Source organism: Populus nigra, chromosome 1 (assembly GCF_951802175.1).
Source record: "Populus nigra chromosome 1, ddPopNigr1.1, whole genome shotgun sequence".
NCBI classification, from domain to species: Eukaryota; Viridiplantae; Streptophyta; class Magnoliopsida; order Malpighiales; family Salicaceae; genus Populus; species Populus nigra.
Genome location: NC_084852.1, coordinates 16,485,885 through 16,513,773, shown reverse-complemented (window position 1 = coordinate 16,513,773; position 27,889 = coordinate 16,485,885). Strand labels below are relative to the sequence as shown.

Below are 27,889 nucleotides of genomic sequence, written 5' to 3'. Positions count from 1 at the left end.
AAAGTCTTGATATGGTATTGATTATTTTGATTTGAAGTTAGGTGAGATTTATTTATAACCTTTCAAGTTTACATGCTATCGCTCTTAGATATAAAACTCGGCCTGACTTGGTCTAGCAGGTTGACCTAGGATCCGGGGTTTTGGCTGGATTTTAAATAATCTAAACTCGGGCTTGCAATTAACCTAGTAAAACTCAGTTGACCAGCCGGGTCAACTCAAAACCCGGGTGATTCGACATAACCCGAGTGAGACCCAACCTTTTTTTATATATTTTTTTAGTGAACCAAAAAAATATAAAATTAATTTATAAATACTTGACTTCACATATATTTTATATAGTCTACATTTTCATGAAATGTTTTTTTAAACTTTTCCTCTATGTTTATAACCTACATTCTTATGAGATGTATCTTAACCTTTTCATGTGTGATAGCTATATTTATAATATATATCTATATAAAATGTTTCTTAACATTTTCATGTGAGATAGCTATATATATAGTCTCAATTCACATGAAATATTTCTTAATTTTTTTATATGAAATATATATATATATAGTCTTCATCCACATGAATTATTTTTTTATTTTTTTATGAGATAATTATATATATATATACATTACATACACGTGAAATGTTTTTTTAATTTTTACACATTAAATAGCTATATATATAATTTATATTCATATTAAATATTTATTAATTTTTTTATGTATAATATTGAAATTTTAAATATATTTTTTTAAAAAAAATTAAATTAATCTTAGTTAACTCAGAAACTGATTTAATAAGCATGCAATCACTTCACTGGATGCACGGTATTTAGCGGAAATTGCGAGCTATGTCCATATATTGTGAGACATATAGCTGGGGAGGGGGCGGTGGTTTTTGGAAGTTTTTTCGTAGTCTAGCTGGAACAGCAGGGATTGACTTGAAAACTCCGGGATCCAAAACGTGATTTGTACAGAGTTAAACTGCAGAAAACATTAATATAGTAAAATCTGATTAGGTTTCCAGTAATCTAGAGGAGAGTTGCGAACCCAATCTGCAGGGCCTCTCCATTGCCAAGCAACTGCAATATTGTCTGCAAACTCCAGGCGCGAAAGCAACGCTGTATTGCTACGAACGCAACCCTAAACATGTAGTCTTTGTTTATTCATGTCAAGAAAGATGGAAAGAGAAAGAACAGAAAAAGCAGATGTACGAATGATGCCTGCCCGCATCGAAGCACGTCTATCACATAAAAAAACCAAGCTTGCGAGTGGCTGTTTATGGCTGTACGTAAACATCAATCGGTTTCTTTCTTTCAAGATAAAAGTGACATGGGATGAAAGCATTTTTGTGTCATCTGCAGAGGGATTGATTGATGTTTTCATAGCCATATCTTCTGTTAATAGTTCTTGAAGGTCTTTCTTTAATGGCTAAACCCATCACTTTCACCTCGTCTTCTCACCAACTCATCATCAAAGTCTTCTCTTCTGTTGTAAATTTCATCAGTGAGAAACCCTTTTTTGGATTTCACTTCATTTAATATATTTTTTTAAATCAAGAATTTGTTTACTCTTTCTCATTACATAATTCATTATTATCAAAAAACAAATTAATGGGCCGAGTCTACTTTTATATTAGAAAGGGTATCTTACTCACATTTTAAAAAAAAAAAAAAAACAGAAGAAGAAATGGAATTATGCTTTACCAAAAAAGGGAAAAAAAAAAACAAGGAGGAAATTATATCATTTAGGCTTTCAAAAAACAAAAACAGTGACGTTGCAAACCGAGAAGAGTTTATATAAATTAAGCTGATCCTCTGCCTTTAGGGTTAGAAGGAAGTTTCTGGTGAGTGTGAGGTGGTTGAAAGATTGTATGTTTTATTAATTATCTATATCCAAAATCCTTAACGAAACTTGTATTGATCAAACAACTCTTGTCGCCATTAATGTTTGTCTGCTTTTGCCTTGGCATTAGTCATTTCATTGGAGTATAATGGTAATAGTTATTTTTAAAATAATTTTATTTAAAAATATATTAAAATAATATATTTTTTATTTTTTTAAATTATTTTTAATATCAGTATATTAAAATAATTTAAAAAATATTAAAAATAAATTAATTTGAAGTAAAGAAAAATATATATAATTTAATTTTTTAAAAAAAATACTTTTAAAACATAAAAATAAAAAGTAACATCTTGATTTTAGTTGAGTTAGTGTCTTCAAATAAAATAGAACAGGTTTAAAAAAAAATCCATTTTGATGTTTCTATTGTAAAATTATAAAGATTTATTTCAATTTTATATTTTTATTTGTCTCTGTATTTTATAATTAAATTTATATATTTCTTTTTTTCTATTCTAAGACATAGTCGAACGTAATGCAAACAATTCAAGCCATGCTTAAAAAACGAAGAAGATATTAAAAGGTTATGGATTTTAATTTAATATTTATCTTGTTATCTCCAACAACCGCAAGAGGGAAAAAGAAAAATCTTCAAGAGGGGTTTGTCTGCCTCAAATGTTCTGTTCTGTTCTGTTCTGTTCTATTTATTTATTTATTTATTACTCTCTCTCTCTCTGTGTTTTTTTTTTTTTTTTGTCTTGGAGGTGATTATTTATTTAATTATTTATTAATGAACCAAAATTCATTCAACTACTAGCAGTACTCAATAATTCATGCTTGAAGACAAAAACATATTTTTAATTGAATTATAGTCTAGCGACCCATACATTTAATACACGCAGAGGGACGAGTTCGTTGGATTCTATGGCACTGGATGTAATTTTAGGCACGTTTGTATACGTGCAGAGCCCATTTTCTGTCGGTGACTCCTCTCAGCTTGTTTTTGTTTTGTACTGAAAAAAATAATATTTTTTATTTACAAATATATAAAAATATTATTTTTTTATTTTTTAAAAATTTATCTTTTATATCAATGTATTAAAATAATTTTAAAATATAAAAAAATAATCTCAAACAAAAACAATTTTAAATTTTTGACAAACCACTTATTTACTCGACAACGATATAAAAAAGCAACAATTTTATTTGAATTAAAATTGATTTGAAAAAGAAAATAATAAAAAAATTGTATTACAATTTCCGCTTGAAATTCGAATCATATCATATTAGGTTTTCTAGTGTTTTTTAATTCTCTAAAGTACTCAAATTTCTTTGAATTTTTAAAAATTACTTTTTTATAAGAGAAAATTACTTTTTAGAGTCTTCAAGTTTCTTTGAATTGTATCTGAAGGCTATTTTCACTAAAAAATTGGTAAAACAATATATGAGAGAAAATATTAATATATGAAGTGAAAGAAGTCTTGAGAAACATAAAATAAATATATGAATATATAAAGGTACATAAGTTAATTAATTTTTTATTCTTCATCTGTAACCTTTGTCTCTTTTGCTGGCTCATATCGTAAAATCACAGCCCCACTGGTTTTCCTGTAACCCCAGCCATTGGATTGGTTGATCAAACACTGATGGGACACGTTGTTTTCCCATTATGGATTTGCAGCCCTTTTTTGGCATGCATTTATTTTATATTTTTATGGACGTGGAAGGGAACGGAGAAGCATGTATGGCCACAGAAGATACAGAAACTTAATGATTTTTGGAAGATACCCGAAAAGCCTGTTCGGAGGAGAAAGACTGGCCCCCCCATTTCTCCATCCTCTTGCCGTTATAAATTGCCCCGAAAAGCCTGTTCGGAGGAGAAAGACTGGCCCCCGCATTTCTTCATCCTCTTGCCGTTATAAATTGCAGGGAGGTGTCGCGGTTCGATCCTCCGGTAGTTCTATGGGCAGTAGACACAGTAAAAAACACTGAGTGATAGGAAAAATCAGTAGTTCTATGGGCATAATAGGCGATCTTCTTCTGAACTATGTTAAACTGTGCTCTTAGTTTTGGGCATTGATCATATTCAAAATGTGAGGAAAACAATGTGTTTTTAAGATTCTACTGTGAAGAAGACATGACGACAAGTATAAACAGTGAAAACCATATTAAAAAAATGAGATTAGAGCATTTAGTGGTCCAGTCAGCTTTCACATGTCTGCCATATCATCTCTACTTTGGGTGATATTCCAGTGCACTCAGGTGTACATGTAACTCATAATGTTATTGCTTAATACGAACATTAATCGAGTTAGATTTCTTTTGACTAGATCTAAGCTATCTGAAGTCCATCTGGAAGATTTCAGACTTGTTTTCAACTAATTCTTCACTTTGGATACAAATCACGCAGTTCGATTATCTAGATTCATGCTCGAAATTAGTGCGAAATGAAGCTATGTTTAGAGAGAAATAAAGCTCGATGGAATTGAGAAATTTCATGGTATAGATTTTGTCTATTGAAGAATTCATATTGAAAACTATCTTTATGAAAATAAACTTCATCTCCCTCTTCTCTTCTGGGGAAAAGGCCAGAAAAGATGAAGGAGGAAGAATGAACCCTTTTTTATAGATATATTTTAGGTATGATCAGATTAACCCTAATAGAAAACGAAGAATATAATATCATCAAAGAAAAGACTATATATTATGAATCTAATGACAACCAGATAATGTATGAAAAGCCTTCAGCAAACAACAAGGTGTATTTAATTAAAAAATTGGTCAATATGAAGATGACAAAAGGAATGCTCATCACCCAACGCCTTAATAATTTCAGCATCATTATAAATCAATTACCATCTATTAAAATTAAGTTTTATGATGAGACATAGGCATTGATCTTATTGGTTTCACTCTAAAAAAGTTATAAGGCCATGAGAACAGTTATAAGCAACTCTATTATGAAATCCAAGTTGAAATATGATGACATTTACGCCTTAATTCTTGAAAAAAAAAGGTTTGAAAATAAAAAATACAAATAAAACTTCAACTTTTAGTGTTGCCATAAACCTTGATATAAAAGATAAAAGATGTTATAGAAACTCAAATAGAGATAGGTCAAAATCTAGATTTAGGAGTAGAAGAAAGTTAAAACCTAGGAAGCAAGGTGTTTGTTAGAATTATAGAAAATATGGTCATCTAATGAGGATTTGGACAAATCCAAGAAAAACCAAGGTTAATTCTGTAAAATATACTATTGAAAAGGTATATAAAGCTTTGATTTTTTTTGCTCATAGTCCACTAGATAATTGGGTACTTAACCTAGGCACTTCATTTCATACTATTTCACACCAAGAAATTTTATAGAATTATGTTATCGATGATTATGGTATGGTGTACTTGGCTAATAGAGAAATATTAAATGTTGTGGACATAATAGATGTGAAATCAAATTATTAATTGATTTTATATGAAATTTGAAACATGTGAGGCATGTTCCTAAACTAAAAAATAACTTGATCTCTATAGGACAACTTGATAACCATTAATTATTCAAGAAAAAAGACATGGGTTTATTTTCTGAAAAATAAATCCAATGTATTTAATACTTTTAAGAAATAGGATTAAATCTAAAATGTATGAGGTCAGACAATGAATGTAAATATATTGGTGAAGGCTTTAAGGAGAACTATTCTATAAATGATATCTGAATGGAGAAGAACATTTTAAACACACCATAATAGAACCATCAATGAATGACCTAGAAGCACGAGATTGCATTCTAGGTTATCTCCAACATTCTAGTTTAAAGTAGTTAACATCATAATGTATTAATGAACTAATGACCTTTTATTCTTTGAATTTGGAAAAAGGTCTAAACAGGAAAAGAGGTAAATCTTTTATAATTAAAAGTACTTGATTGTGTTGCTTATGTTTATCTAGACTCTAAAGCTAGAAGCAAGCTTGATCTGAAGTCTATAAAATGTACCTATATTGGATATAACACCAATGAGTTTAGATATTGCTTTTAGGATGAGAAAGATAAAAAAAAATTTATCATGAATAAAAATGTCATATTCGATGAGAAAGTAATATACAAGGACATTGATACAGTAGATTATGGTATATTTGTATAAAAAACAAAGACAGTCAACGTAGTTAATGTGGATGGTATTGCAAAGAGCATTATGCATAAAAATGATCATGATAAAAAGAAAATATGTATCCATAAGTAAAGCCAAATATAGCAGCAATAACTATTAGAAGATCTTACAAGATTATCAGACCTCGATAGCATTTATCACCATTACCGAATTATGTTTTGCTGATATTCAATAGTGAGCCAAAAAGTTTTGATAAAGCCTTGCAAGATAAAGAATCAGGTAAGTGGGAGTTGGTTATGAAAGATGAGATTGATTCCTTAATAAGAAATTAGACATGAGAGCTAACTAAATTACATGCAAGAAAAAAGGCTTTGCATAACAAATGGTTCTATGGGGTAAAGATTAAACATGATAACAATAAAAGATTTAATACAAGACTTGTTATGAAAGGATTTCAACAAAAAAAAAAGGTATTGATACTCATAGTAAGTGCATCAACAATTGAAAGTCTCATGTATGTTATGGTTTGTACAAAATCATACATTATTTATGCAATGGAGTTGTGAGTAGATACATAAGTAATCTAACAAAAAAAAAATTAGGAAGCGGTCAAGTGGATTTTGAGATGTCTAAATGGTTATTCAGATATGTCACTTTGTTTTAGAAGTTTGGACTTAAAGATTCAAAGTTATGTAGATGTTGATTTAGCTAGTGAGGTAGATAATAGTAAAAACACTATTATGTTTATATATCCTTTAGGCAATACAAATGTGTGGAGGGCTTTAAAACTACAAAATATTATTGCTCAATCTATCACAGAAGTTGAATACATAGTTGTAACTAAAACTACAAAGAAGATGGTATGGTTATAGAGTTTCTTGAAAAACTAGGCAAGAAGAATAAAAATGGTACTTTTTATAGTAATAGTTAGAGTGTAATCTTTTTTGCTAAAAATCCAGCATTTCATTCCATGATTAAGCATACTTAGATTGGATATCACTTTATCCAATGTATGTTTGATGCTGATCGATTAATACTAGAAAAGATTTGTGAAAGTAATAACAACTAAGATTGTTACACTTTGCAAATTGAAGTTGTGCAAAACTTTAATAGGTCATCAAGGATACAAGATAAAATTGGAGTTATTTTTCTCTAAATGAGACATTTTTATGAACGAAGACAAATCAAGCTTAATACTAGTTGCAAATCAAGCTGAAAAGGAATTGATGATTTTCAATAAAGAAAATTGATGAATTTTAAACAAGAGATTTTGGGCTTGTCCACCAAATTAAAAGGAAAGTGTGTTTCCTTATTTCAAGTATTAATAGAATGGTTTGTAAGAGCACTAGACACACAATAAGATATATTGAGTGATAGAAAGAATTGAGGTGCAAGTTACATAAGATTTGTGGATTAAGTTTAGAATCTATGCTCTATAGGTATAATTTTATGTATTTTTTTATAAGCAAAATCAATACTGATGTAGGTAATTTTTCAAGTCATGTTAAATTATATTGTATGATTTTAATTCTAAGCATTGATCACAAGTCCTAATAATAACTATAATAAAAAAATGATATTGTTTTGATTATTTGAGTAGGAGGGGATTTAAGGAAATTTTTGTCACGATGGGAAAGTAGTGTTTAATATTGGGTAGGAAAGAATTGCATATTTGGACTCTCATTTGTTAATTATTAAATGTTTAATAAATTGATTGACATGGAAGACAAAGCTTCAATTACAAAGGAGTATTAACAAAAAAAAAAAAATTGAATATCATAAGGAAATTATTGTTCACTACAACTCAAAGCACCATTCATTGTAATAGTATAATGACAATATTTTCCTTGAACCATAAAACCTTTGATCTAGGTATTGGGGGTAAAGTAATATTTTCATCATGATACAGTTGTCTTTAACAATTTATGCAAGGTTAAGTTGGTAATTTTATTTTTTAGACAAATCAAAACTATTGATATACCATTATAATAATTAAAAAAAATACGATGTCTTTTAGTTAAGGGTGTTATGGTCTTTTCATTTTGTTTTTGAGATAATTAAGTTACTTTGATAGCCTTAAAGACAAAATCAACATAACTCTATCTGGGGTTTTTTGTCCTTTTACATTAGTTTTATTATTAATTTGAAGATTATTTAGAGCTATTTTTGTAATTGACCATATATAAAATATCATTAGAAAAACATATTGGCACGTATGTACCACACGTCAGCGATTGAACAACTTCCATGTCTTTTAGGCGGCACTTGAGAGGTCATTTGATCACCAAACCCCACTTTCTAGGTTGGTGTTTGAAAGATCTCAACACCTCCTACGCAATGGGGTAATGCGTGCTCCAAGCATATCATTGGTTTGGCACTGATGATCTTTTTTTTTCCTTCTTCTCTCTCTCTTCTCCTCAAATTCAGCACCAATCCCTTTCAAATTTCAAACCAACCCCTTCAATTTCTTTTTCTTTCATATTTAATCCATGTTATTTTTATTACTATTTTTTTTAATAATCTATAAGATTACAAATGTTTTTCAATTTCATCCCCTTTCATTTTTTAATCTTTCAAATATAGTCCATATTCTTTTGATTGTCATTTATTTTGTTTGGGATCATTTTTTAGATTGTTTTTTTTTCACAATTTCATCCTTCGTGAGTTTTTTTTATCAAATTTGATCATCATTTTTTTTATTGCCATATTTTTTTCAGTTGGCAAGTTTTTTAAATTGATATTTTTTCATAATTTCATCATTTAAAATTAAATTAGTTGGGAATTAAGTTTTTTTTATTGAACTCAGGTCCAAGATTTCACAGGTTGCGAGTTTTAGAGATTAGATTATGTTTAGAAGGTTTGCCCGGATTTGGTTGTTTTTTTTTCCTTTCTTAAAGGTAATTTCTTTTTTTCATCTTTTTTTTAGAGTTTCCAAAGTTAACACAAATGGTGTTTTTGTTATTTTAGATTCTTTTATTAATTTATTTATTTCAATTTTATCATTCAAAATTTAATGTATTGAAGAATGATCTTCGTGCTTGTTTTTTCCTTTCCTTTCTATTTGATTATCTCAATATTGTGCTCATAATTATGAGGTTAATGATTTAAACCGGGTTGACATTTTTTTTGTAGCTTTTTGTAATTATTTTTTTTTTTCATTTGCAACTTTCAACATTAGGTTGTTCAATGATTGAGTTTCATGATTTTATTCAGTTTGCTTTCAAACATGGTTACCCTGATATCACGATTGGATAAGATATTTTACATCTTTATTGAGGTAGTCTCAGATCGAATTTTTTTAACCTTTTTTAATTATTTTTTTCTTAATTCTCATCCCTCAATATTTTATTTGCTAGAAATTAAGTTTTAGCTTTTTTTTTCATTTTATTTTTTATGAAGTTATTATATTCTCTTTTGATTTATTAGAAATTAGTCTTTAGATTTTTTTTCATGCTTTCATTTCATTGGTCCATATTAACTAATTTTTTAATTTTTTTAATGTTAAACAAACATACAAAAAATTTTCAAAAGTAATTTTCAAAAAAAAAAAAAAAAGGCTTATACAACTTTTTCTCGGCAAAAGAAGTATCTTAATGGGGTAAACGTAGACTTTGGAAGGGAAGCCCTTGGGACAAACAAGGAATCATGTGCCCTTCTAGTTGTCCGTCGTATAGTGCTTTAAACAACGAGGAGTCGTGATTCTTGAAACGTGTGCGTTTTTTTAATCAACTGCAAGTTCACTAATTAAAGAATTAATTAATTCAATAAGAACCAAGGCACAGATAGTACCGCAACATGTTCCTACATGATTGAGGAATAACACCGACTACTATCTACTGCTGCATAACCTCACCAAAAAAGTAGTAATATTAATATATTAATTATAATGGTAGGGAAGCGTATCGATGCAAATATATGGCCATGTGGGCTTATATAACACGTTTGCAAAAAATTATCTCCAAACAAGGTTATATAGTCATCATCCACCATTTTCATTTTCCCTGCATGCTCAGATGGCAAACCCCATGTCTCTCTTCGTCCTGCAGGTCCTATCATTCTTGTTGTTGTATATATTGCTTCTCTACCTTTTCAACGTAATTCTGAGCAGATTTCGGCGTGTTCAAGAGTTCTCCGGCCACAAGCCTCCGACGTATCCTATAATAGGATGTTTGATCTCATTCTACAAGAACCGGGGTCGTTTGTTGGATTGGTATACTGAACTGCTTGCAGAATCGGCTACCAACACAATTGTAGTGCACCGCCTTGGTGCACGAAGAACCATCGTGACAGCTAACCCCAAAAATGTCGAGTATATGCTCAAAACCAACTTTAACAACTTTCCCAAAGGGCAGCCCTTCACTGAAATTCTTGGGGACTTTCTTGGTTATGGTATATTCAACGTGGACGGGGAGCTTTGGCGCGCACAACGCAAGTTCGCCAGCCATGAGTTTTCCGCGAAATCCTTACGAGAGTTCTTCATGATCACATTGGAGGAAGAAGTAGAGAAGGGGCTGCTACCAATTTTGGAATCATTGGCGGTGACAGCAGAGGTGGTGGATTTGCAGGAGTTGCTAAGACGGTTTGCGTTCAACATGGTCCTTAAGGTTTCACTAGGGATTGATCGATGCTGTTTAGATCCTTCTCAACCAGTTCCACCTCTTACAAGAGCTTTCGACGAGGCATCGGAGATATGCGCAAAACGAGGAGCTGCTCCCCTCTTCATAGTTTGGAAGATGAAGAAATGGCTCGGGATTGGATCTGAGCGACAGCTCAAGAGCGCGGTTGAAGAGGTTCATCGATATGTTTCTGAGATAATCATCCACAAGAAAAGGATGATTGAAGAGGGAGAGAGTCGCAGTGAAGACCTCCTCTCTCGGCTTATATTGGCCGGCCATGAAGAGGAGGTCATAAGAGACATGGTGATAAGCTTCATCATGGCAGGCAGGGATACAACCTCAGCTGCAATGACATGGCTATTCTGGTTGCTCTCTTGTCATCCAGATATAGAGAAGGAAGTGGTGAAAGAGACAAGACTTCTAATGGAAAGAATGTTAGATTATGACTCATTGAAGGAGTTAAATCTGTTGAAGGCATGCCTATGCGAGTCAATGAGGCTCTACCCACCCATAGCCTGGGACTCGAAGCATGCCGTAGTCAGTGACTTGTTGCCAGACAACACTCCCGTCCGGGCAGGAGACAGGGTGACCTACTTCCCCTACGGGATGGGAAGAATGGAAGCGCTATGGGGCGAGGACTGTTTCAAGTTCAAACCAGACCGGTGGTTTGTTGAGGTAAATGACAGGAGAGAACTCCAGGAGGTATGTCCTTGCAAATTCCCAATCTTTCAAGCTGGTCCCAGGGTGTGTCTTGGAAAAGAAATGGCCTTCATTCAGATGAAGTACGTGATGGCTTCAATTCTTGACCGGTTCAAGATTAAACCCCTAAGTTCAGCTAGCCCAGTCTTTGTCCCACTCTTGACCGCTCACATGGCCGGCGGACTAGAAGTTTTGGTCCAAAAGAGGACTCAGACGACGAGCATAAACAAGCAATTAAATTAGAGTCATAATTTCGAGCTTCTTTTTTTCCCTCGCAATTGTTAATCTGTATATATAAATACTACATGATTATATGTACAGATACCATGTGCACATACACTGATCTGTACCCCTAATTGTAAGAATCAACGTCATCAATCATGGATGTTAGATCAAGTTATAAATTTAGCTATGTGCCCGACAAATAAGACACAAGCACGCCTCCTCTTTAAGTTGTGGTCAGAAAGTACATGCGTGATTAGAACGATTATTTCACATGGAATAGATATTCTAATTAGAAATAGGTGCACGATTAGTTAATGAAAAGGTGTCATTATTGCGGAGACCGCGGAGGGGTCGATCAACTTACCAGGTTCCACGTCATCAAACGGGCCCCAATACACAATTCTCGGCAAATAAGAAACTGCCACCTCTACGGTGTCTCTCCCTATCCTTTTCGTCAGTTAATTGTACTTTTAGTCAACTTAGAGCCCTTGGCCTTTCCCAGTAACTACCATACTATAAATTTACAAAAAGAAGAGAAAAGAAAAGGGGAAACATCAAGCAACCTACCAACCACCGCTTACCCGTCGTCGTGCAAAAAGAAAGATAAAACAGATAATTACTTATTGTAATGGGAAATTATTTGCTGGAAATTTTATGTGACATGACTCAAGAACACGTTAGCGGATGGAGGTGTTGATTATATTGGTCGTTAAAGTTGTGTGCTATCATCCATAGCGCCATCAAATCAAAATTCCATTCACATTTAGGATGTGAAGGATTGCACACGGCAAACAACGCACCGTCTTCAGCTACAAGTGATTTACTTTCCCTTTTTTTCTTCCTACGTTGATCAAACTGATCCCTAGAGAGATAAACTTCCAAATTGTTTGTTCCATTCATCATACGTACCGAGTTCATTCGAAGAAACGGAGGGCCTCACTTCTTGCAATGCATCTTCAAAATCCTTTTTGCCAAAAAAGATATATTCAATTCAACGTAAACAACGGATAAAAACCACCAAATTTACTAGGAGAGCATGTAATTTTACGAATGTACGCTTTTTTACCTGAAGAGTAACTGATCGCATATCCTCCTTTTTCAGCTTGGTAATTTCTATGCCCTGTTTGAGAGCTTCTCTTAGCGGACCCATGGATGCATCCTTCACTAAGTTTTTCATGTCTGATCCTGAATATCCTGGGAGAAGAAAAAAAAACACGCAAGGCAGGAAAAATTTCAGACACTAACCCCCTTCAGATCACCAATCAAAACATAACAGAGGAAGTATAGGAGTTCTGAATCCAAAATGCTTGAACTAAGTACCTTCAGTCAAACTACATATGGTATCAATTTCATCCTTGGAAAGTTTGAATAGTCCATCCTTCTCTAAGAGATTACGTACAATCCAGGCTCTTGCTTCTTGATTCCCAATAAGCAATAGGTTAGTCACTTCATTTATTTATTCATTCACAAACTTGAAAGACATACAAGAATTTGGATTGCACCTAACGAGGGTAAGGGGATGTAAAGCCTTTTAGTAAGGCGTCTACGTGCTGCTTCATCCAGTTCCTGGGGTCGATTTGTCGCTCCTGAAAAACACATATATTTACCAAATACTAATCGTGTTGGTGAAGATGTTTGACTAGCAAAGAAGGCTAATGTCGGATTTTGAGGAGCAAATTCCTTCGTAAAAGGGAAAAATGTTTGTTTCAATGAGTAAGAGTAAGACTATTGTTATGTTATTGCTGTGGCATGCTGACCAGGAAGTACACTTACCCGGCACATGGTATGGACAGGCATAAGGATTGCTTGGTTGAAAATAAGATGTGGTGGAATAGGAAGTTGTGGGTGCAAAAGGGGCTTGCTTTTCCATTATATGGAACATGACAAGGATTTGCACTGCACAGATTCTCTATTCACTACTAGGAAAATCCTAACGCAGAACTAGTGTCAAAGCATGAGAATCTTGTTTCCTCAATCAGTTTCTTTCCTAAGGAGCTCAAAACTTTAGGGGAGAGAAAGGCATGAGGAGGGGAAAGAGAATGCAGGCAGACCTGAAAGTCTCAAAACTTTGGGTATATATTGCAATAGAATCTGATATTCAGCTCTAAAAATTTACCTATAAGTAGAATTTGCTCACTACCACTGTCAAAGCCTTCCATTTCAATGAGGAACTGTGTTTTCAGTCGTCTACTTGATTCATGTTCACCTTCTGACTTTCGCTGCAATCGATGTGAAAGTTTTAAGTGCAACATCTTATTTGAAATGAATACCATCTAATTGATATAAAGAGATATTAAAGGGGGTTATTGCATGTTTGCACGAAGTAACCCTGCATGTAGATGGGAAGCACTCTGTGAAGGATCAAGAAAAAGGCATTTCATAGTAAAAAAAATGCAAACAATCAGTGTCATTTACCTGCTTGATAGGTATAAATAGTCAGGAACCTAGTGTAGCAGCGAGGGTCAGAAAATACTATACCTGAGACAGAAGGGAGTCTATTTCATCAACAAAAATTACAGCAGGCTGACGACAACTGGCAACACCAAATAACGCCCTCACTAACTTTTCACCCTCCCCAATCTACATTCACGAGTCAATTTTCAAAAGTTAAGCAGTATGTCCTACAATGTTTAGGCATCAATTCAATTGTAAGAAAGTAAAAGGTTCCTCTCTTTTGTTTTCTTTAGCACATTAATGAACTGTTCAGAAAAAATAGCAAGATGTTCAGGAGTGTAATCTAATATAGCCCTTGCAACCTATCCCAATTGTTTTAAATGTGACCAATCATCAGATATTTTCTTGAATGAACAGAAAATTCAGTTAGGGAAACTCTGAAGAAGTAAGATGAACACATACCCACTTGCTAGTTAATGAACTGGCAGAAATGTAGAAAAAGGTTGCTTTAGCCTCCCCAGCTATTGCTTTCCCAATCATTGTTTTTCCTGTTCCCTGAAACATGAAAAGCATTAAATTTATAAAGTAGAGAGTATCTCCCTTGATATTACTTGGATTCAGTACCTACCGGTGGACCAAAGAGAAGAAGACCTCTTCCAGGAGAACGACACCCTTTAAATATATCAGGACGTAACAAAGGCCATATAACCATCTCAGTCACACATTTTTTCGCATGATCCAGGCCAGCTACAACGTTGCCAGGAAAGCAGTTGAAATCAAAGTGGAATAGATGGGAACTAAAACAGGTTGTTGACTGAGGTAAGAAGTGTGAGGTAGTATATTGTACCTATATCATCCCACCGAACATTAGGATCTCGATCCATAATCTCATTACTAATATGCTCAATGAGACGAGGTTCCAAATTCCTCAACTTTTCAGGAAGTTCACCATCTGGACCGCATAGCATTTCCAAACTAAAACAAAACAGCAACTTTAAACTTAGTGCATGTATGCCTCACTCTGATTACCAGTCAACATCTATACTGAAAAAAGGGGGACAGACTAGAGACACGGGCTGGCATTATAAACCAGACCATACAATATCAAACATTACTTCTGCCCACTGAGCAGAGAAAAGCGAAATTGTTCTGTTAAATCAAAATGGGAGTGCATTATAAGTTTATGACAGGTGAAAGGATATCACATACAATTGGTTTGAAAAGGCATTATTAGATTGTCCTGTGACTTCCAAATGAGGTTCAGTAAGAGTATTTTTTGCAAAAGAAACCTCCAAGTTTTAACTACTCCAGAGGACACATTCAGATGGTTAAACCATCTTATAAAGACTTTAATAAATTAGCAATTGTCAATTTACAGCGTTAAGAACTGATGAGTAATTTTAACTCACTTCTGATGCCATGAAATTATAACCACATAACTCACCATCTCTTTGCCGAGTCATCCGATGCATCATCGCTCTTTCCAGCAACTCTTGTAGTCACATTTCCAGTATTGCCCCCGTTAGATTTTATGGGTGGAATAAAATTACCTCGAACACCACGGCGGGAAAACCCATATGATCTCGCACCATATCCTCTGTTTGTGCTATCACTTTGTGGGGAGACAGATGTACTTGGTGATCCTGCCAGGCCACGTTTTTGCTTTGCATCCATTTCCTATACAAGAGCAGAGACGGTGATTACAATTGGCCCACACTTCATGATAAGAAAGGAAAACGATGCTAAACTTTTAAAGCACTGGACCGAATATATTTCCAGCACAAGATCATTTTTTTCAAGTACTCCCAACTCTAACTGACATTTGAGTTCTCTTTAAACAAACCTTGTGACAGGTATGAAATTTAGTTGGCATATTGAGATGTTTCTACTTTAGCAAGTAGTTCTCTAAATTAAGAATTCTAATTTACAGAATCTAAGGCAGAAAAGATGCTTACCTATATTTTAGGTTGATTTTTCTTTTTCAGATTTCATAACCCATCGTGTGGTGTCAAACAAATTTTTCTACATGTTTAATATAGGAGTTTGAGACAAAGAGATATTAAAGGCAAAATGATAAGAATTACGTTTTTTCTTCATACAAATAATATAAATTCCATTATGCTCATGTTGATTGCTTAAAGATGTGGTACGTTGAAGTCAATGATTTATACACGATGCTGGACCAGAAAATACTGCTACACAGGAAAGAAGACAGAAAGTAATAAGACTGCAATAAGGGTTATGATTCAAAGCATAATACTTGTAATGGTAAATGGATGAGCCACCTAATTGTGCCAGTGATTCTGACTTGGTATGTTCTGGATAGGTTTCAGTATATAGATGTTAGATCATGTGTATGTTGCAGGCATAAAATGAATGCATCCAAGAATTCTAGTTCAAGTATTAGTATGGAAATGAAAGAAAAGGTGAGGACGGATAGTTAGAAGTGAATGGATACCAGTTTAGCTCTTGCAGTAACAAATCCATTGCCAGAACCATCAGTGTTATTTTCTTCATTGTTTGTTGGTGAATTTCCGCTGTCATTTCTAGGGCTGCTGATTTCCACATGTGAACGTTTTGACCCCACAGCATTTCCATAACCTCTTTCTTCCTCTTGAAGTTTTATAAAACTGGAAAGACTGTATCCTTTAGGATGGTTGTTATGTGAGTGGGGCTTTTCTATAATCATGTGATCCTCAGAGATATTACTTTTGGGGTTCAACATACTCTTATGGAAGCCATTATTCGCTTTTGAGGTGTTGTTTCCATACAGGGATGCCAAATTTGCTTGTGGCATAACCTTTGATGTACTGCAGCTCAATTTTTCCTGCCTATCCTTTCTGTCATCCTGAAAAGAACATAGTAATTTTGGTCAAGGACCCAATAATTTGACCGTTTCACACCTTATTTGAATTTTAGAACAGAATATAAAGAGCTTAATTAGAAGAGGACTGCGGATCACAGTCTTGGACATTATGATTAAAAAAAAGCCAGTTAACCATTTGAATAAAAATGAGAAAACTAGAAGGAAAATTTTTTTAAAAAAAAAATAACAAGTCCAGCTCTTTGAAGTTATAACTGCCTCTTGGCAGTTGGAAAGATAGGAATTGAAGTCATGAAAGCCAATTTATGGATTTAGATTACATACCAATTTATTTGAAAGCTTTATATTATACTTCTGAAGAAGAGCACGAAAGTACTTTGACTGCTTGATCTTCTCAATGTCAGTATCTCCTTTTCTGCTAAAAACCTGGCCAAGACCTCTACCTGCTTGCTCAAATGCTCGACTGACCATGCAAGGATCACAAGTCATTACAATCATAGAACCACAAAATATTTATGATGTTTAAAAAAAAAACATCCAAGACATGAATTTTAGCTCCTGGCAAAGATACTGAAGTTCATGTGTATAGTTAAAATCCAATTGCCTCGTTTTGTGCCGAAACTTGAGTCCGGAGATAAACAGTGAACATTCCTCTTCAAAAGTATCTTTTTTAGAATTCAATTGCATTATCGCACTCCGTCAGTCCTGTCACTTCTTGGTTTCTAATTTTAGTTTTATAATTAAATTAGCTTTCAATTAATTTAAATCAAAACTTCAACAATTAAATCCATACCTTCACTTTAGGTTCCCAGTTACCAATTTTCAAGTACAAATCAGCATTCAATTCATCTTAATTGAAAATTGAACAATTCAAACACAATAAAAAAGAAGAAAAAACTAGAAACCTAGAAAATTCGGTTTATAACCATCTTCATTTCTATTTTCCGGAAAAAAATAATCATGTTTACCTATACTAATCACCATGATTAAATCCGTATTCAATATATCCAAAATAAGCTTAAAGATAAACCATGCCACATCTAAATACAGCTAATTTAAAACCAGGAAACCCTAACAATCACATACAAGCAATCAATCAAGAGCAAAAACATGGAGACTAAATTTAACTAAATACACTACCGATCAGATTCAAGAGCGAGGGATCGGCGAGCCGAGTCGAGCTTGGAGACGGCATCACGGCGTATAGTCCGAGTGAGAGCCTCATCGGCATCAGAAAGAGAATGCGAGTCGAGGAAGCCGAGAAGGCGAAGAGAGAGCAAATGAGCCGCCGAGAAATCGCGCTTCTCGAGAGCTAAATCAGCGCCGAATTGGAGCGAGTGGAGCCTCTTCAGGTTCTCGTCGACTTGTTTTCTCCAACAAATCTGAGAGTCTGGAGGATCTTCCATTTTCGGTTTCAGAAGAGGAGAAGAAAATGGAACTGGCTCTTCTTTTCCCGCCATTTGTTGGGGGTTTAAATTGAGAAATGCTGTTGATTGTGTGGCTCGCAAAATGAAATATTTCGAGTGAGGGTGTTTATAGTGTAAGGAGTGCCAAATGGGACTGTTTTTTAGAGTAAACTACGAAATGGCCACCCCCTCCCCACACAAAGTCAAAATTATGGGGTGAAAACTTCATTTTTGCCCCTAGAGATTCATTAATGTTCCATCTATACCCTTATAGTTTAAGATTTCCAAGGTTTACACTTCTAGATTTCAAAACGTTTCAATGATACCCTAGACATTAAATAGCTTAAATTTTGTTTTCTCATTGTTTAGGTTTATCTAAGGTTTTTACGTGATTTTATGAGATATAACATTTATGAATATTTGAGAGAAAAATAAGAAAAACAATATAAAAAGATGAACAAAAGTAATTTTTTCACTTGTTGTTTAGTAAAGAGAGAAAAATTGAAAGTTTTAGAAAAATTAGAGGGATAACATTGAAAAATTTTAAATTGTGAGATAGAAATGGAACACTGATAAATCTATAAAAGCAAAATTAATAGTTTATCCAAAATTATGTTAGAATTGATGGTGGAATTTTCCTTTTTCTTGGATGTATAGTGAGTTACAAGCTAATTAATACATTTACGTAATGTGATGTCAATTTCAGAAAAAGAAAAGGAAGTTGTATTTATGGAGGTTTCCAAAAGAAATTGGTTATGATGAGGCATTTCTTCTTAGTTCAGCACACCATGTTGATTGTTTGACTCAAATTCTACTTGTATAATGATCAATCCAGAAGTGAATGACCTTTATCAAGAAAAAAAATAATAAAAAAATAATTGTTCATTTTATAAAAAAAAAAAAAAAACAATCAATTCATAGGAATGAATCTCAATCTAAACAAGATTTGAATATCATGGATCATATTTTAAATCCAACCACTAATTTTGAATATTATAAAGAAGTTACATGATGTGGAGTTTTCACTGTAACTCTAAATATAGATTATTGTTGATTGCGACAGTAAAATGAATACGGTGTGTAATTAAAAGGATCATGGAGGGTATTTTAGTATTTTTATATTTTAAAAAAATGATATTGACCTGCCGCGGAGCGCGGGCCAATATACTAGTATTTATCTAGATCCAGTGAGAGAAGAAGTAAAATAATGAGTTAAGATGTTAGCATTTATATCATAATCTAAACCCTATGGGACAACCATGTGCACAAGTCGTCAATTATTGTGAATTATAAGAGTTTCCAGTTTTTTTGTTCAAAAAATTCACAAAGGACTAGCTTTCAATGGTGAAATAGTCTTTTTATGGTGTTCATTTGTCATTCTATAATTATTTATGAGTATCTTGGTCTTTTCATAATTTTTTTACACATCAAAATCACTTGATTGCCCTAAAAAACCACTTAACAATGCTCTAAAGGTTTTTTCACTTTTTTAAACACAATGTAATGAGTCTAATGCCCTTAAAATCAAAATTTTCAAAACTTGACTACATGGACTTATTCATAATTTCATAATTGTTTTCTTATAATAATTACTTGGTCTTGGGGGTAATGTGATATTTTGATAAATAATAAAAACAAAAAAGTTATTGGTGTGGCGTTGCATGCCCCAGTTGCTCTACTACTTTATAACGGTGCGTACGACTGACTTTAATGGTCGAAACCTCTGTTTTGTTGCATTATTCGATTCATCCTGATGTCATCTTTCTTCTTGGGAGGCTTGACAGACCTTCCACTCAGTGCCAACAACCTTTTCATTATTTATTTTATATCTCCTCATATAAATTCATGTCTAACCCTCTAGATTTGCATATCAGCCTTTTAAGTTTTTTTCTTTTAATTTAGTCCCTCTTTTTGTTATTCCTATTTGTTTTATTTCAATTAATTTCTAAAATTGGACTTGTTTTCAATTGATCCTCCTTCAATCTTCTAGATTGTCAGATTTGGTCTCCATTCTTTTGATTGTTGTTTTTTTTACTTAATATAGTTTTTTAATTTGATATTTTTTCAGTCTCACTCTCCTTCATTTATTTTTCTATCAGATTTGATGTTTATTTTTTTATTGCTATTTTTTTTAATTTGGCAAAATTTTTTAAATTAAGAATTTATTTCTGATTTCATCATTCAATATTAAATTGATTAAGAATTGAACTTATCGGTTGAACCCATGTCTACGATTTCACAGGTTGTGAGTTTGAAAGATTAATCCATGTTTAAAATATTCACCTGGGTCAATTGCTATGGATTGAAACTGTAAATTTACCATTTTGTCCTTTAAAAAACTTCACACTTACTTACCTTCAATTATTATGAATTGGATGTTTTTGAATTGATTAAGGTTACTACTATCTTTTTACATTTTTTTCACACGGTTAAATTACTAGAATGCCTTTATAAGTAAAAAAAAACACTTAACTTGAGTCTAGTTTTTTTTTTTTAAAAAAATTATTTTAAAAGCATGACATAATTATTTTATGCTTGTAAAATAAAAAAAATAAATCTTGACTTTAGGGGTTATTTACAATCTCATATTGGTTTTTATTGCTATAATCACTTAGTCTTAGGGATGATTTGGTTTTTTTAATTAATTTCAATAATGATTAAATAAAAACGATGTTGGCAATTGTTTTTGGGTCTTTTATTTATTTTTATTTTTTTGCTTTTGACTTTTAATATTTGGTTTGTTATAATTGAGTTTTCTAATTTATTTCAGTATGAGTTTTGTGGTTTTATCATGATTTCACACCTTATATTATGAGTTTCATAAGTTAACTATAATTAGACTAAATCGATTCAATGTGTCACCATCTTAATATTTTTTAAAAATAAAATATATCATCATTTAAGCATTTTAAAAATGTTATGATCAATATATATTATATTTTTTATTTCCTAACATTTTTATACTTTTTTAAGATTAAAAAAAATCCGACACACAATATAATACGAGTCAATAAACTAGTAATGTACTAAATTATGTTTATTCAACTTGAATTTAATGATATATATTAACGAATATGATGGTCATGTTTCTAATATAACATGAAACCAAACACACAGAAAAAAAACTTAAAGCTCACTATCAAGACTCTATTCCTTGTCTCGGCCTGAACACAATACAAGCCACTATCTTTCACCAAAATGGATACGGATGAGTGTGACCACAAATAGAACTTTTACTGGTAAATTACATGCGCTACCCTGCGAGTCAGTTAATTTTTTTATGAATATAAAAATAAATATTTATATCATATCAATGTTCTAGAAGCAATAAGAAAAATTTAAGAATTTAGCAATTAAAAAAGATCACATGTTTTTTCAAAGTAATGATCCAAAAAGCAAACAAAAAACAAAACATCATGAATCGAGCATCTCATGCTACTTTCATTCAATTAATTAATTTAATCAAAAATAAAATTTCTTTTAAAAAAGCTAGATTCAACAATGGTAGAAATAAAAATATGAGTTAACCCATGTTGCTTTCAAAACCACCAAAAAATCCCATAGAAAATGAATAAAGAAATAATAAAATGTTGGTGGATGAAATTGAAAAAAAAACTTAAAAAATAAGAAAAAACCAAGCAAGCCCGGGTGAATTTTGTAAACCTAAGTTAATCTCTCAAACTCGTAACCCATTAAATTATAGATCTTGGCTAAACTAAATAGCTTTACACATGTCAAATTAAATGCTAGAGGATGAAATCAATAAATTTAATTTAATTAAAAAGCAAAATTTCTTTTATAGAAGCTAAATTTAACAAAGGCTAGAAAAACAAAACTGAGGCAACCCTTGTTATTTAAAAAACAAAGATAAATCTCATAGAAAGAGAATAAAAAAAATGTTAGAGGATGAAATCTGAAGAAAAAAAATAGATCTTAAAAAAAGAAAAAAAACTAATTAAACTTGAGTGAACCTTGTAAACCCGGGCTTAACACCTAAAAAACTAAACACTCAGTTAATTAAATGTTGGAGGATATAATAATAAAAAAATCAATCTAAAAAATCTTTCATGGTAACAAAATACAATTATAAAAAAATATTAGATTTAAAAGGAAAAAAAATTAAAGAAGGATGAAATTGCAAAACAAAAAAAAATTGCAAAAACTATCTAAAATAAAAAAAATATAATCAAAAGAATATAAACCAAATCTGATATATGAAAATATCCATTAGGGATGGAATTCAAAAAAATTCTTAATTTAATAAATTATTATAAATAAAACAATTGTAATTAAGAGAACAAAGATGAAATTAAAAAAAACCCTTAATTTCATAAATTATTATAAATTTTTAAAATCTTAATAAAAAGAATAGGAAAAAAATCTTAAGTACAACAAACCTTGTGGTTAGATTTGATTTTTTTAAGGTCAATTTGAAAATCAAGCAGGAGACAGAAGAAAAAAAAAAAAAAAGTCACATGCGCCACCTCGACCACCGTTATGAAGGGGACACCAAGCAGCATTGGGTGCTGGACGACGTTGTATGTGTCGTCCAAAAGCGACGAACATTGTTCACATGTTTCTGATTTTTAATAATTTTTTTATTTTTCAAATTACTTTACTGCCTTCAATGACACTCAATAATTGTCAAATCACCACATCTAAATGACAAAAAAAACCCTATATCGAATTTTTTTTTTAATTTCCGAGGGCAATGAAATAACCTACTTATTTAAAAATTAAGTCAAAAACTAAAAAGTATGTAGACCAAGTTATTTGTTTTTCTTTCTAAGGTAATTAGGTAATCATATTATGCAAAGAAAATGTAAAAATATCGTCTAACTCCTCCCATTCTAATAATGATCAATGTGTCCCTTAAAAAAGACTTTTCTTCTATCTCTAAACACCGTCTAACCGTGCTTTATTAATTTGCCCATCAAAAGATAAAATTAACATTTCATAGTAAAAATTCACAATAAAAAAATAATGATCTATTTTTAATATAGGGTATAATAATTATAGCCTCCATATGGTTTTTTGACCTAGCAGCAGGCAATCTTCATAAATAATTTGTTAAGCAACCGAGTTTAAATGGATTATAATGTTTTATAAATTATGCATGATAATTTGTTATAGTTAGATGAGAATATGCCATAAATAAATTACATGGATTATAATGTTTTATAAACTATTGAGATATATCTATACATGAGAAAATATTTAGTTACATCATACTAGAATAATAAATTAAAAAGATGATAAGAAAATATTTGATTTTTGAACCAAATTTAAATTTTTCTAGGTAATTTCACAGAAATTTTTCTTACGAGGAATCGTTTTATCATTTATTCGGCTGTTGGATCTTCTAAAATCAGACCTAGAAGTTTATGTTTAGGCTAATTTTATTATTTTTTCTAGATTTATTATTTTATTTTAGATTGTGTTAATTTCTTTATGCTTTCATATGTTTAATTGTTTCCCAGTAAAAATAAGATTTTCTAAACTATTTAAAAAATTTATAAATTTTATTAAGATGTAGACATTTTTAATCTTATTTTTATAGAATAAAATTATAAATTTAAGTTTCATAACTGAATTTTTTTTTTCATCAAATCTTCTATGTTCTATATATTATTGTTGTCCTAATAACTTCCGCCTCCATCACTAATTAAGTGCGCCATATCATCCCAACCCAACATTCTGACTTTTAAAACCTTCCTGACCGGATTCCATAAACAGCCACTTGGATCAGAAATGACCTTAGAGAGCTGCTTCATAGACAATGGCAAGCCAAAGTATTTAGTTTCACATGAACATAGTTTAGACCTAGCATGCCCATGCATTTTAGCTATTCTACTTGACAGTAGCACATGAGAGGATTGCACATTATAAACCAGCTCTCCTCTATGTTTTTTGCACAAAATAACATTTCTCTAAATAGGAGGTTCAAAATTCAACTGAACATTATCAACAAAACAAGATTTTTAAACATGTTTGTATCAAGATAAGCTTCACCAAATCATTAACTACCATGCTGACAAAGTTTCCAGTCATCGATACAGATTTATCATCCAATTAAACAGTTTAGTTGAAGAAAATTTAAACAGATACATGTTTTTTCGCCCATTTCTACAGTGACATGCTGCCAAACTGCAGGTTCCAATGAGCATGTGCACCAGTTTCATTTGGTGAAACTGAAGGCCTTACTGCTTGCATTGAAGTCCAGAAGTCCTGAATAAAATGACCAAAACCAGCCTTTAGGTTCCTCTTGCGATTAAAATGAATTTAAGGAAATTAACCAGTGAGTAATTAGCATACACACAAAACGCAATTGGTTCTTACCTCAAGGGTCACTGCTCTCAGCTTCTCTGCTTCCAAGTTTTCTATATCCTTAAAACCCTCTTTCATAGCATCTCTTAGGGGACCCATGGCAGCGGTTTTCACTAAGATTGCCATATCAGAACCTGAATACCCTGAAAAAATAAATAAATTCATAGTTTTAGACAAATGTCAGGGGATATATCATAGTCTTGAAGAGTAAATACCTTCAGTTAAGCAGCAAATAGTGTTCAAGTCTTTTTCAGATAAGGAAAATAATCCATCCTTCTTCAATAGATTGCTAATGATATATGATCTTGCTTCTACATATAGAGTAAACACCACAAGGTAATTAGTCCACATACTTCCAGCGTTAAAACTGCTGGTTCAGAAATTATATGACAGCTTAAGCTGCACCTGGTGAAGGCAAGGGCATATGCAGTCTTCTGGTTAGGTGTTTTAGGGCAACCTCATCGAGATCATGAGGTCTACTTGTTGCACCTGCATGATGTATTGATGTATCAAATCCAATTCTGATGGTGCAGCCCAAGTTATGTTTGATAGTAGGAATATATATGAAAGCATATGTATGGTTCAGAAAGAGAATAGAAACAAGATAATCTTGAATGCGAAGAGTGAGTTGCTGCAAAGTAAGAATTAACCAGGCTTTTGATACAAAATACTGTTAGTCAAAGACTTTCGTTCTATATCCTCCTTGTATGCATGGACATTGAAAACTATCGAGTACCTATAAGCAAAATCCGAGCAGTCTTGTTGTCCATGCTTTCCATCTCAGTTAGGAACTGCATCTTGAGACGCCTGCTGTATTGGTGTGCATACGTTGTACTCTGCATTAACCATATAAAAATTCAAAAGAAAGCATCTTCTTCGCAGTATTATTTAGAGATACAGATTTGTAAGATGCCATTGGACTTGATGTTGTAAGATGCCATTGGACTTGATGATAACAGGCACCAGGCATGGATTCTTGAGTAGAGTTACCTTATTTAGTATTAAATCAATTTCATCACAGAAAATGACTGCTGGCTGCATACAACGGGCTATTCCAAAAAGTGTCCTCACAACCTTTTCAGAATCGGCAACCTACAGCCACCGATTAAACCAGAAGAATGAATAGCTTGAAAAGAAGCACAACTCAAATCCAACATCAGTTTCCTAAATAATTTGAAAGAGCAGCACTCAAGTACATTTGAAGTTGCCTGAAGTTAATAACGGATGCCGTGTAACGAAATATTTGCCAATCATTCTAGAAATCCATGAAGTAAATGAGAAAATATAAAAAATCTTACCCATTTGGTAGCTAATGTTCTGGCAGATAAATGAAAAAAGGCTGCTTTCATCTCTCCAGCTATAGTTTTCGCCATCATAGTTTTACATGTTCCCTAAAACACCAGAAACACTAAATATGCTATGTAAATCAGTAACATCTACGCCTATGATCAGAAACTACGTAGCTCAGTACTCACCGGTGGACCAAATAGAAGAAGGCCACTCCCAAGATCACGACAACCCTTAAATATGTCAGGACGCATTAAAGGCCATACCACCATCTGAGTGACACTTTTTTTGGCATGCTCAAGACCAGCTACAACAATGTCAAGGTAAAAAGAATGGTTAATTAGAAATGCTGAAGGACTTAAATAAGTCTACCAATGAAGAATAGACGAGTTTTTTTATACATCTAATTATGTTACCAATATCATCCCAGCAAACATTAAGATCCGTATCCATGATCTCATAAATAATTCGTTCAAGCAGATGAGGTTCCAAATGTCGTAATTTTTCAGGTAGCTGGTCATCAGGACCTCTCAACATCTCCAAACTAGAATCAGAAAAGTACACGATTGAATTAGATGGCCAAGTGACAATCTTTCTTCAAGGACTAAAACTGGCCATTGATTATATTTCTCAACATTTAATTCAGACTCTACAGCTTAAGTGAAAACTGACCTTTTCTTTCTCGTCCCATCTGTTGAGCTACTGCCCATTTCTGTAAAATGAGGTATCTGCAAACTTAGGGGATTGTTTTGACCTAGAGGAGAGGCCGAAGCTGAAGATTCGGCCGGTGCTTTGAGTCGCAATTGAGCATTTAGGGCCTATGACAGTAGAGAATCAATTATCAAAAAAGAAAAGGAAGCTAAATGATGTAGATAACGCAAAATAAAGGATGGAAAAGAAAAGGAAAAAAAACCAAAATGAGGTCATTATTTTAAACAATAAGAAGATATATTCAAAACAAATTGGAAAAAAAAAAAAGAACTACCAACAAATTATCAAGCTATCAAATGATCATAAAAAGCAAAGAGTGAGATTTTGAATACCGATCCATTTACTGGCGACAATATGTATGGATTCGGAGGAAAGTTCGGTCGTGCAAGATACTTGTAGAACTGGGCTACCGATGGATGCATGGGAGTTTCTTGCCACCTATTGTTCAATTGAGTACCCTGCGGCTCTTTGTGGTTAGGAAACAGCCATCCATTTGTTTCTGGCAATGCGAGCGCGTTCGCGACCTCTTTGGACGAGAAACTGCTTCCTGGTCGCGGCAGGTGTGTAATGCTTTGTTTCTGGCAATGTTGTTGAGATCTAGAACTTCCAGGTACTTGTGGTTGTCGAGATCCAGAACTTCCAGGTACTTGTGGTTGTCGAGGGAAACTACTTCCTGAAGGCTGCTGCAGCTGATGATGATGAGGAGGAACACCCGGAAATAGAGGAATGCTCGGAAGAAGAGGAATCCGTCCTGTATTCTGCTGCTTCTGTAGATGTGCATTCTGTTCGTGCAAGCAGCTGATTATTGAAAGAAGCTGCTTGCAAAAATTTTGATAAGCGTCCATAAGACTGCTTGCTTCATTCTGTATAGCTTCCAGTGCCTGCTGATTAGACTCTTGCCTGAAGACAGATTAGAAACCAAAAACCACCATTGTGACATGACGACGACAACATAACATAGTTATAAGAGTAGTTCGAGGCATGGTAATGATTTAAATGGATTAACTCGGATTACCTTAAATTTATTAACTTTTGAATGAAAAGTAATTGGAAAATTCTTTTTTAAAAAAACTTAAACAACATTATTGTAAAATTAAAAACATTTATCGGGTCTCATTCAGATTTTGACGGAATCATCATGATAGCGGGTAAACTTGTTGGATCACCATGCAAATGGAATGAACGATATATCAGTTGACTTAGGTTGAACTTAGTCAATTCTTCAAATTATTTAAAGTCAAACTTTAATCAGGTCAGGCACAAGTCTAAAAGTCATCAAGATAATTGGGCGGACCGCACCGGATATGATAATCATGCAACATAATGCAAAAAAGGGTGAATGTTTGACTTCTTAAGAATCAATAAAGATTCGAGGAAAAAAGTATTTATCCTGTCTGAGCCTTGAGGTTTCGGGTCATTCCAACTACCCCCCTAAGCTTTGGTTTTTGTCAATTAACATCCT

General features: G+C 32.8%; 3 protein-coding genes across 4 annotated transcripts; 1 reads left to right on the top strand and 2 right to left on the bottom strand.

The window, feature by feature from the left end:
* Window positions 1-9,884: 9,884 nt before the first annotated feature.
* On the top strand, window positions 9,885-11,661 carry LOC133695096 (cytochrome P450 94B3). Its single transcript, XM_062116906.1, has one exon. The coding sequence runs from the start codon at window positions 9,952-9,954 to the stop codon at window positions 11,494-11,496; it is 1,545 nt and encodes a 514-aa protein (XP_061972890.1). The 5' UTR covers window positions 9,885-9,951; the 3' UTR covers window positions 11,497-11,661.
* Window positions 11,662-12,080: 419 nt separating this feature from the next.
* LOC133695083 (ATPase family AAA domain-containing protein FIGL1-like) lies at window positions 12,081-18,189 on the bottom strand. 2 transcript variants are annotated; one of them, XM_062116886.1, is made up of 13 exons: window positions 17,837-18,189; window positions 17,021-17,159; window positions 16,331-16,720; window positions 15,317-15,549; window positions 14,720-14,847; window positions 14,501-14,619; window positions 14,335-14,427; window positions 13,957-14,058; window positions 13,595-13,697; window positions 12,981-13,064; window positions 12,799-12,894; window positions 12,545-12,672; window positions 12,081-12,442 (listed from the first exon to the last, which is right to left on the bottom strand). In XM_062116886.1, the coding sequence occupies exons 1-13, from the start codon at window positions 18,154-18,156 to the stop codon at window positions 12,341-12,343; spliced, it is 2,037 nt and encodes a 678-aa protein (XP_061972870.1). In that variant the 5' UTR covers window positions 18,157-18,189; the 3' UTR covers window positions 12,081-12,340. The 2 variants fall into 2 exon arrangements, with proteins under 2 accessions (XP_061972870.1, XP_061972879.1); XM_062116895.1 differs by having other exon boundaries at window positions 12,799-12,891.
* A 6,039-nt stretch (window positions 18,190-24,228) lies between these two features.
* On the bottom strand, window positions 24,229-27,340 carry LOC133670926 (ATPase family AAA domain-containing protein FIGL1-like). The gene is made up of 11 exons (XM_062091559.1): window positions 26,760-27,340; window positions 26,389-26,534; window positions 26,133-26,260; window positions 25,905-26,023; window positions 25,728-25,820; window positions 25,420-25,521; window positions 25,166-25,265; window positions 24,835-24,918; window positions 24,645-24,740; window positions 24,442-24,572; window positions 24,229-24,330 (listed from the first exon to the last, which is right to left on the bottom strand). The coding sequence occupies exons 1-11, from the start codon at window positions 27,270-27,272 to the stop codon at window positions 24,229-24,231; spliced, it is 1,614 nt and encodes a 537-aa protein (XP_061947543.1). The 5' UTR covers window positions 27,273-27,340.
* Window positions 27,341-27,889: the final 549 nt, after the last annotated feature.

What these genes read in the sequence shown, in the direction of transcription:
- LOC133695096 (XM_062116906.1), top strand. Translation starts at nt 9,952, where the DNA reads ATGGCAAACCCCATGTCTCTCTTCGTCCTGCAGGTCCTATCATTCTTG.
- LOC133695083 (XM_062116886.1), bottom strand. Translation starts at nt 18,156, where the DNA reads ATGGCGGGAAAAGAAGAGCCAGTTCCATTTTCTTCTCCTCTTCTGAAA. An exon ending in TGTTCGGTGGGATGATATAG is followed by an intron (nt 14,620 to 14,719) that starts GTACAATATACT and finishes GCAACGTTGTAG; the next exon opens with CTGGCCTGGATCATGCGAAA. An exon ending in GTTCATTAACTAGCAAGTGG is followed by an intron (nt 14,059 to 14,334) that starts GTATGTGTTCAT and finishes TCGTGAATGTAG; the next exon opens with ATTGGGGAGGGTGAAAAGTT.
- LOC133670926 (XM_062091559.1), bottom strand. Translation starts at nt 27,272, where the DNA reads ATGGACGCTTATCAAAATTTTTGCAAGCAGCTTCTTTCAATAATCAGC. An exon ending in TGTTTGCTGGGATGATATTG is followed by an intron (nt 26,024 to 26,132) that starts GTAACATAATTA and finishes ACATTGTTGTAG; the next exon opens with CTGGTCTTGAGCATGCCAAA. An exon ending in TTGATTTAATACTAAATAAG is followed by an intron (nt 25,266 to 25,419) that starts GTAACTCTACTC and finishes TGGTTAATGCAG; the next exon opens with AGTACAACGTATGCACACCA.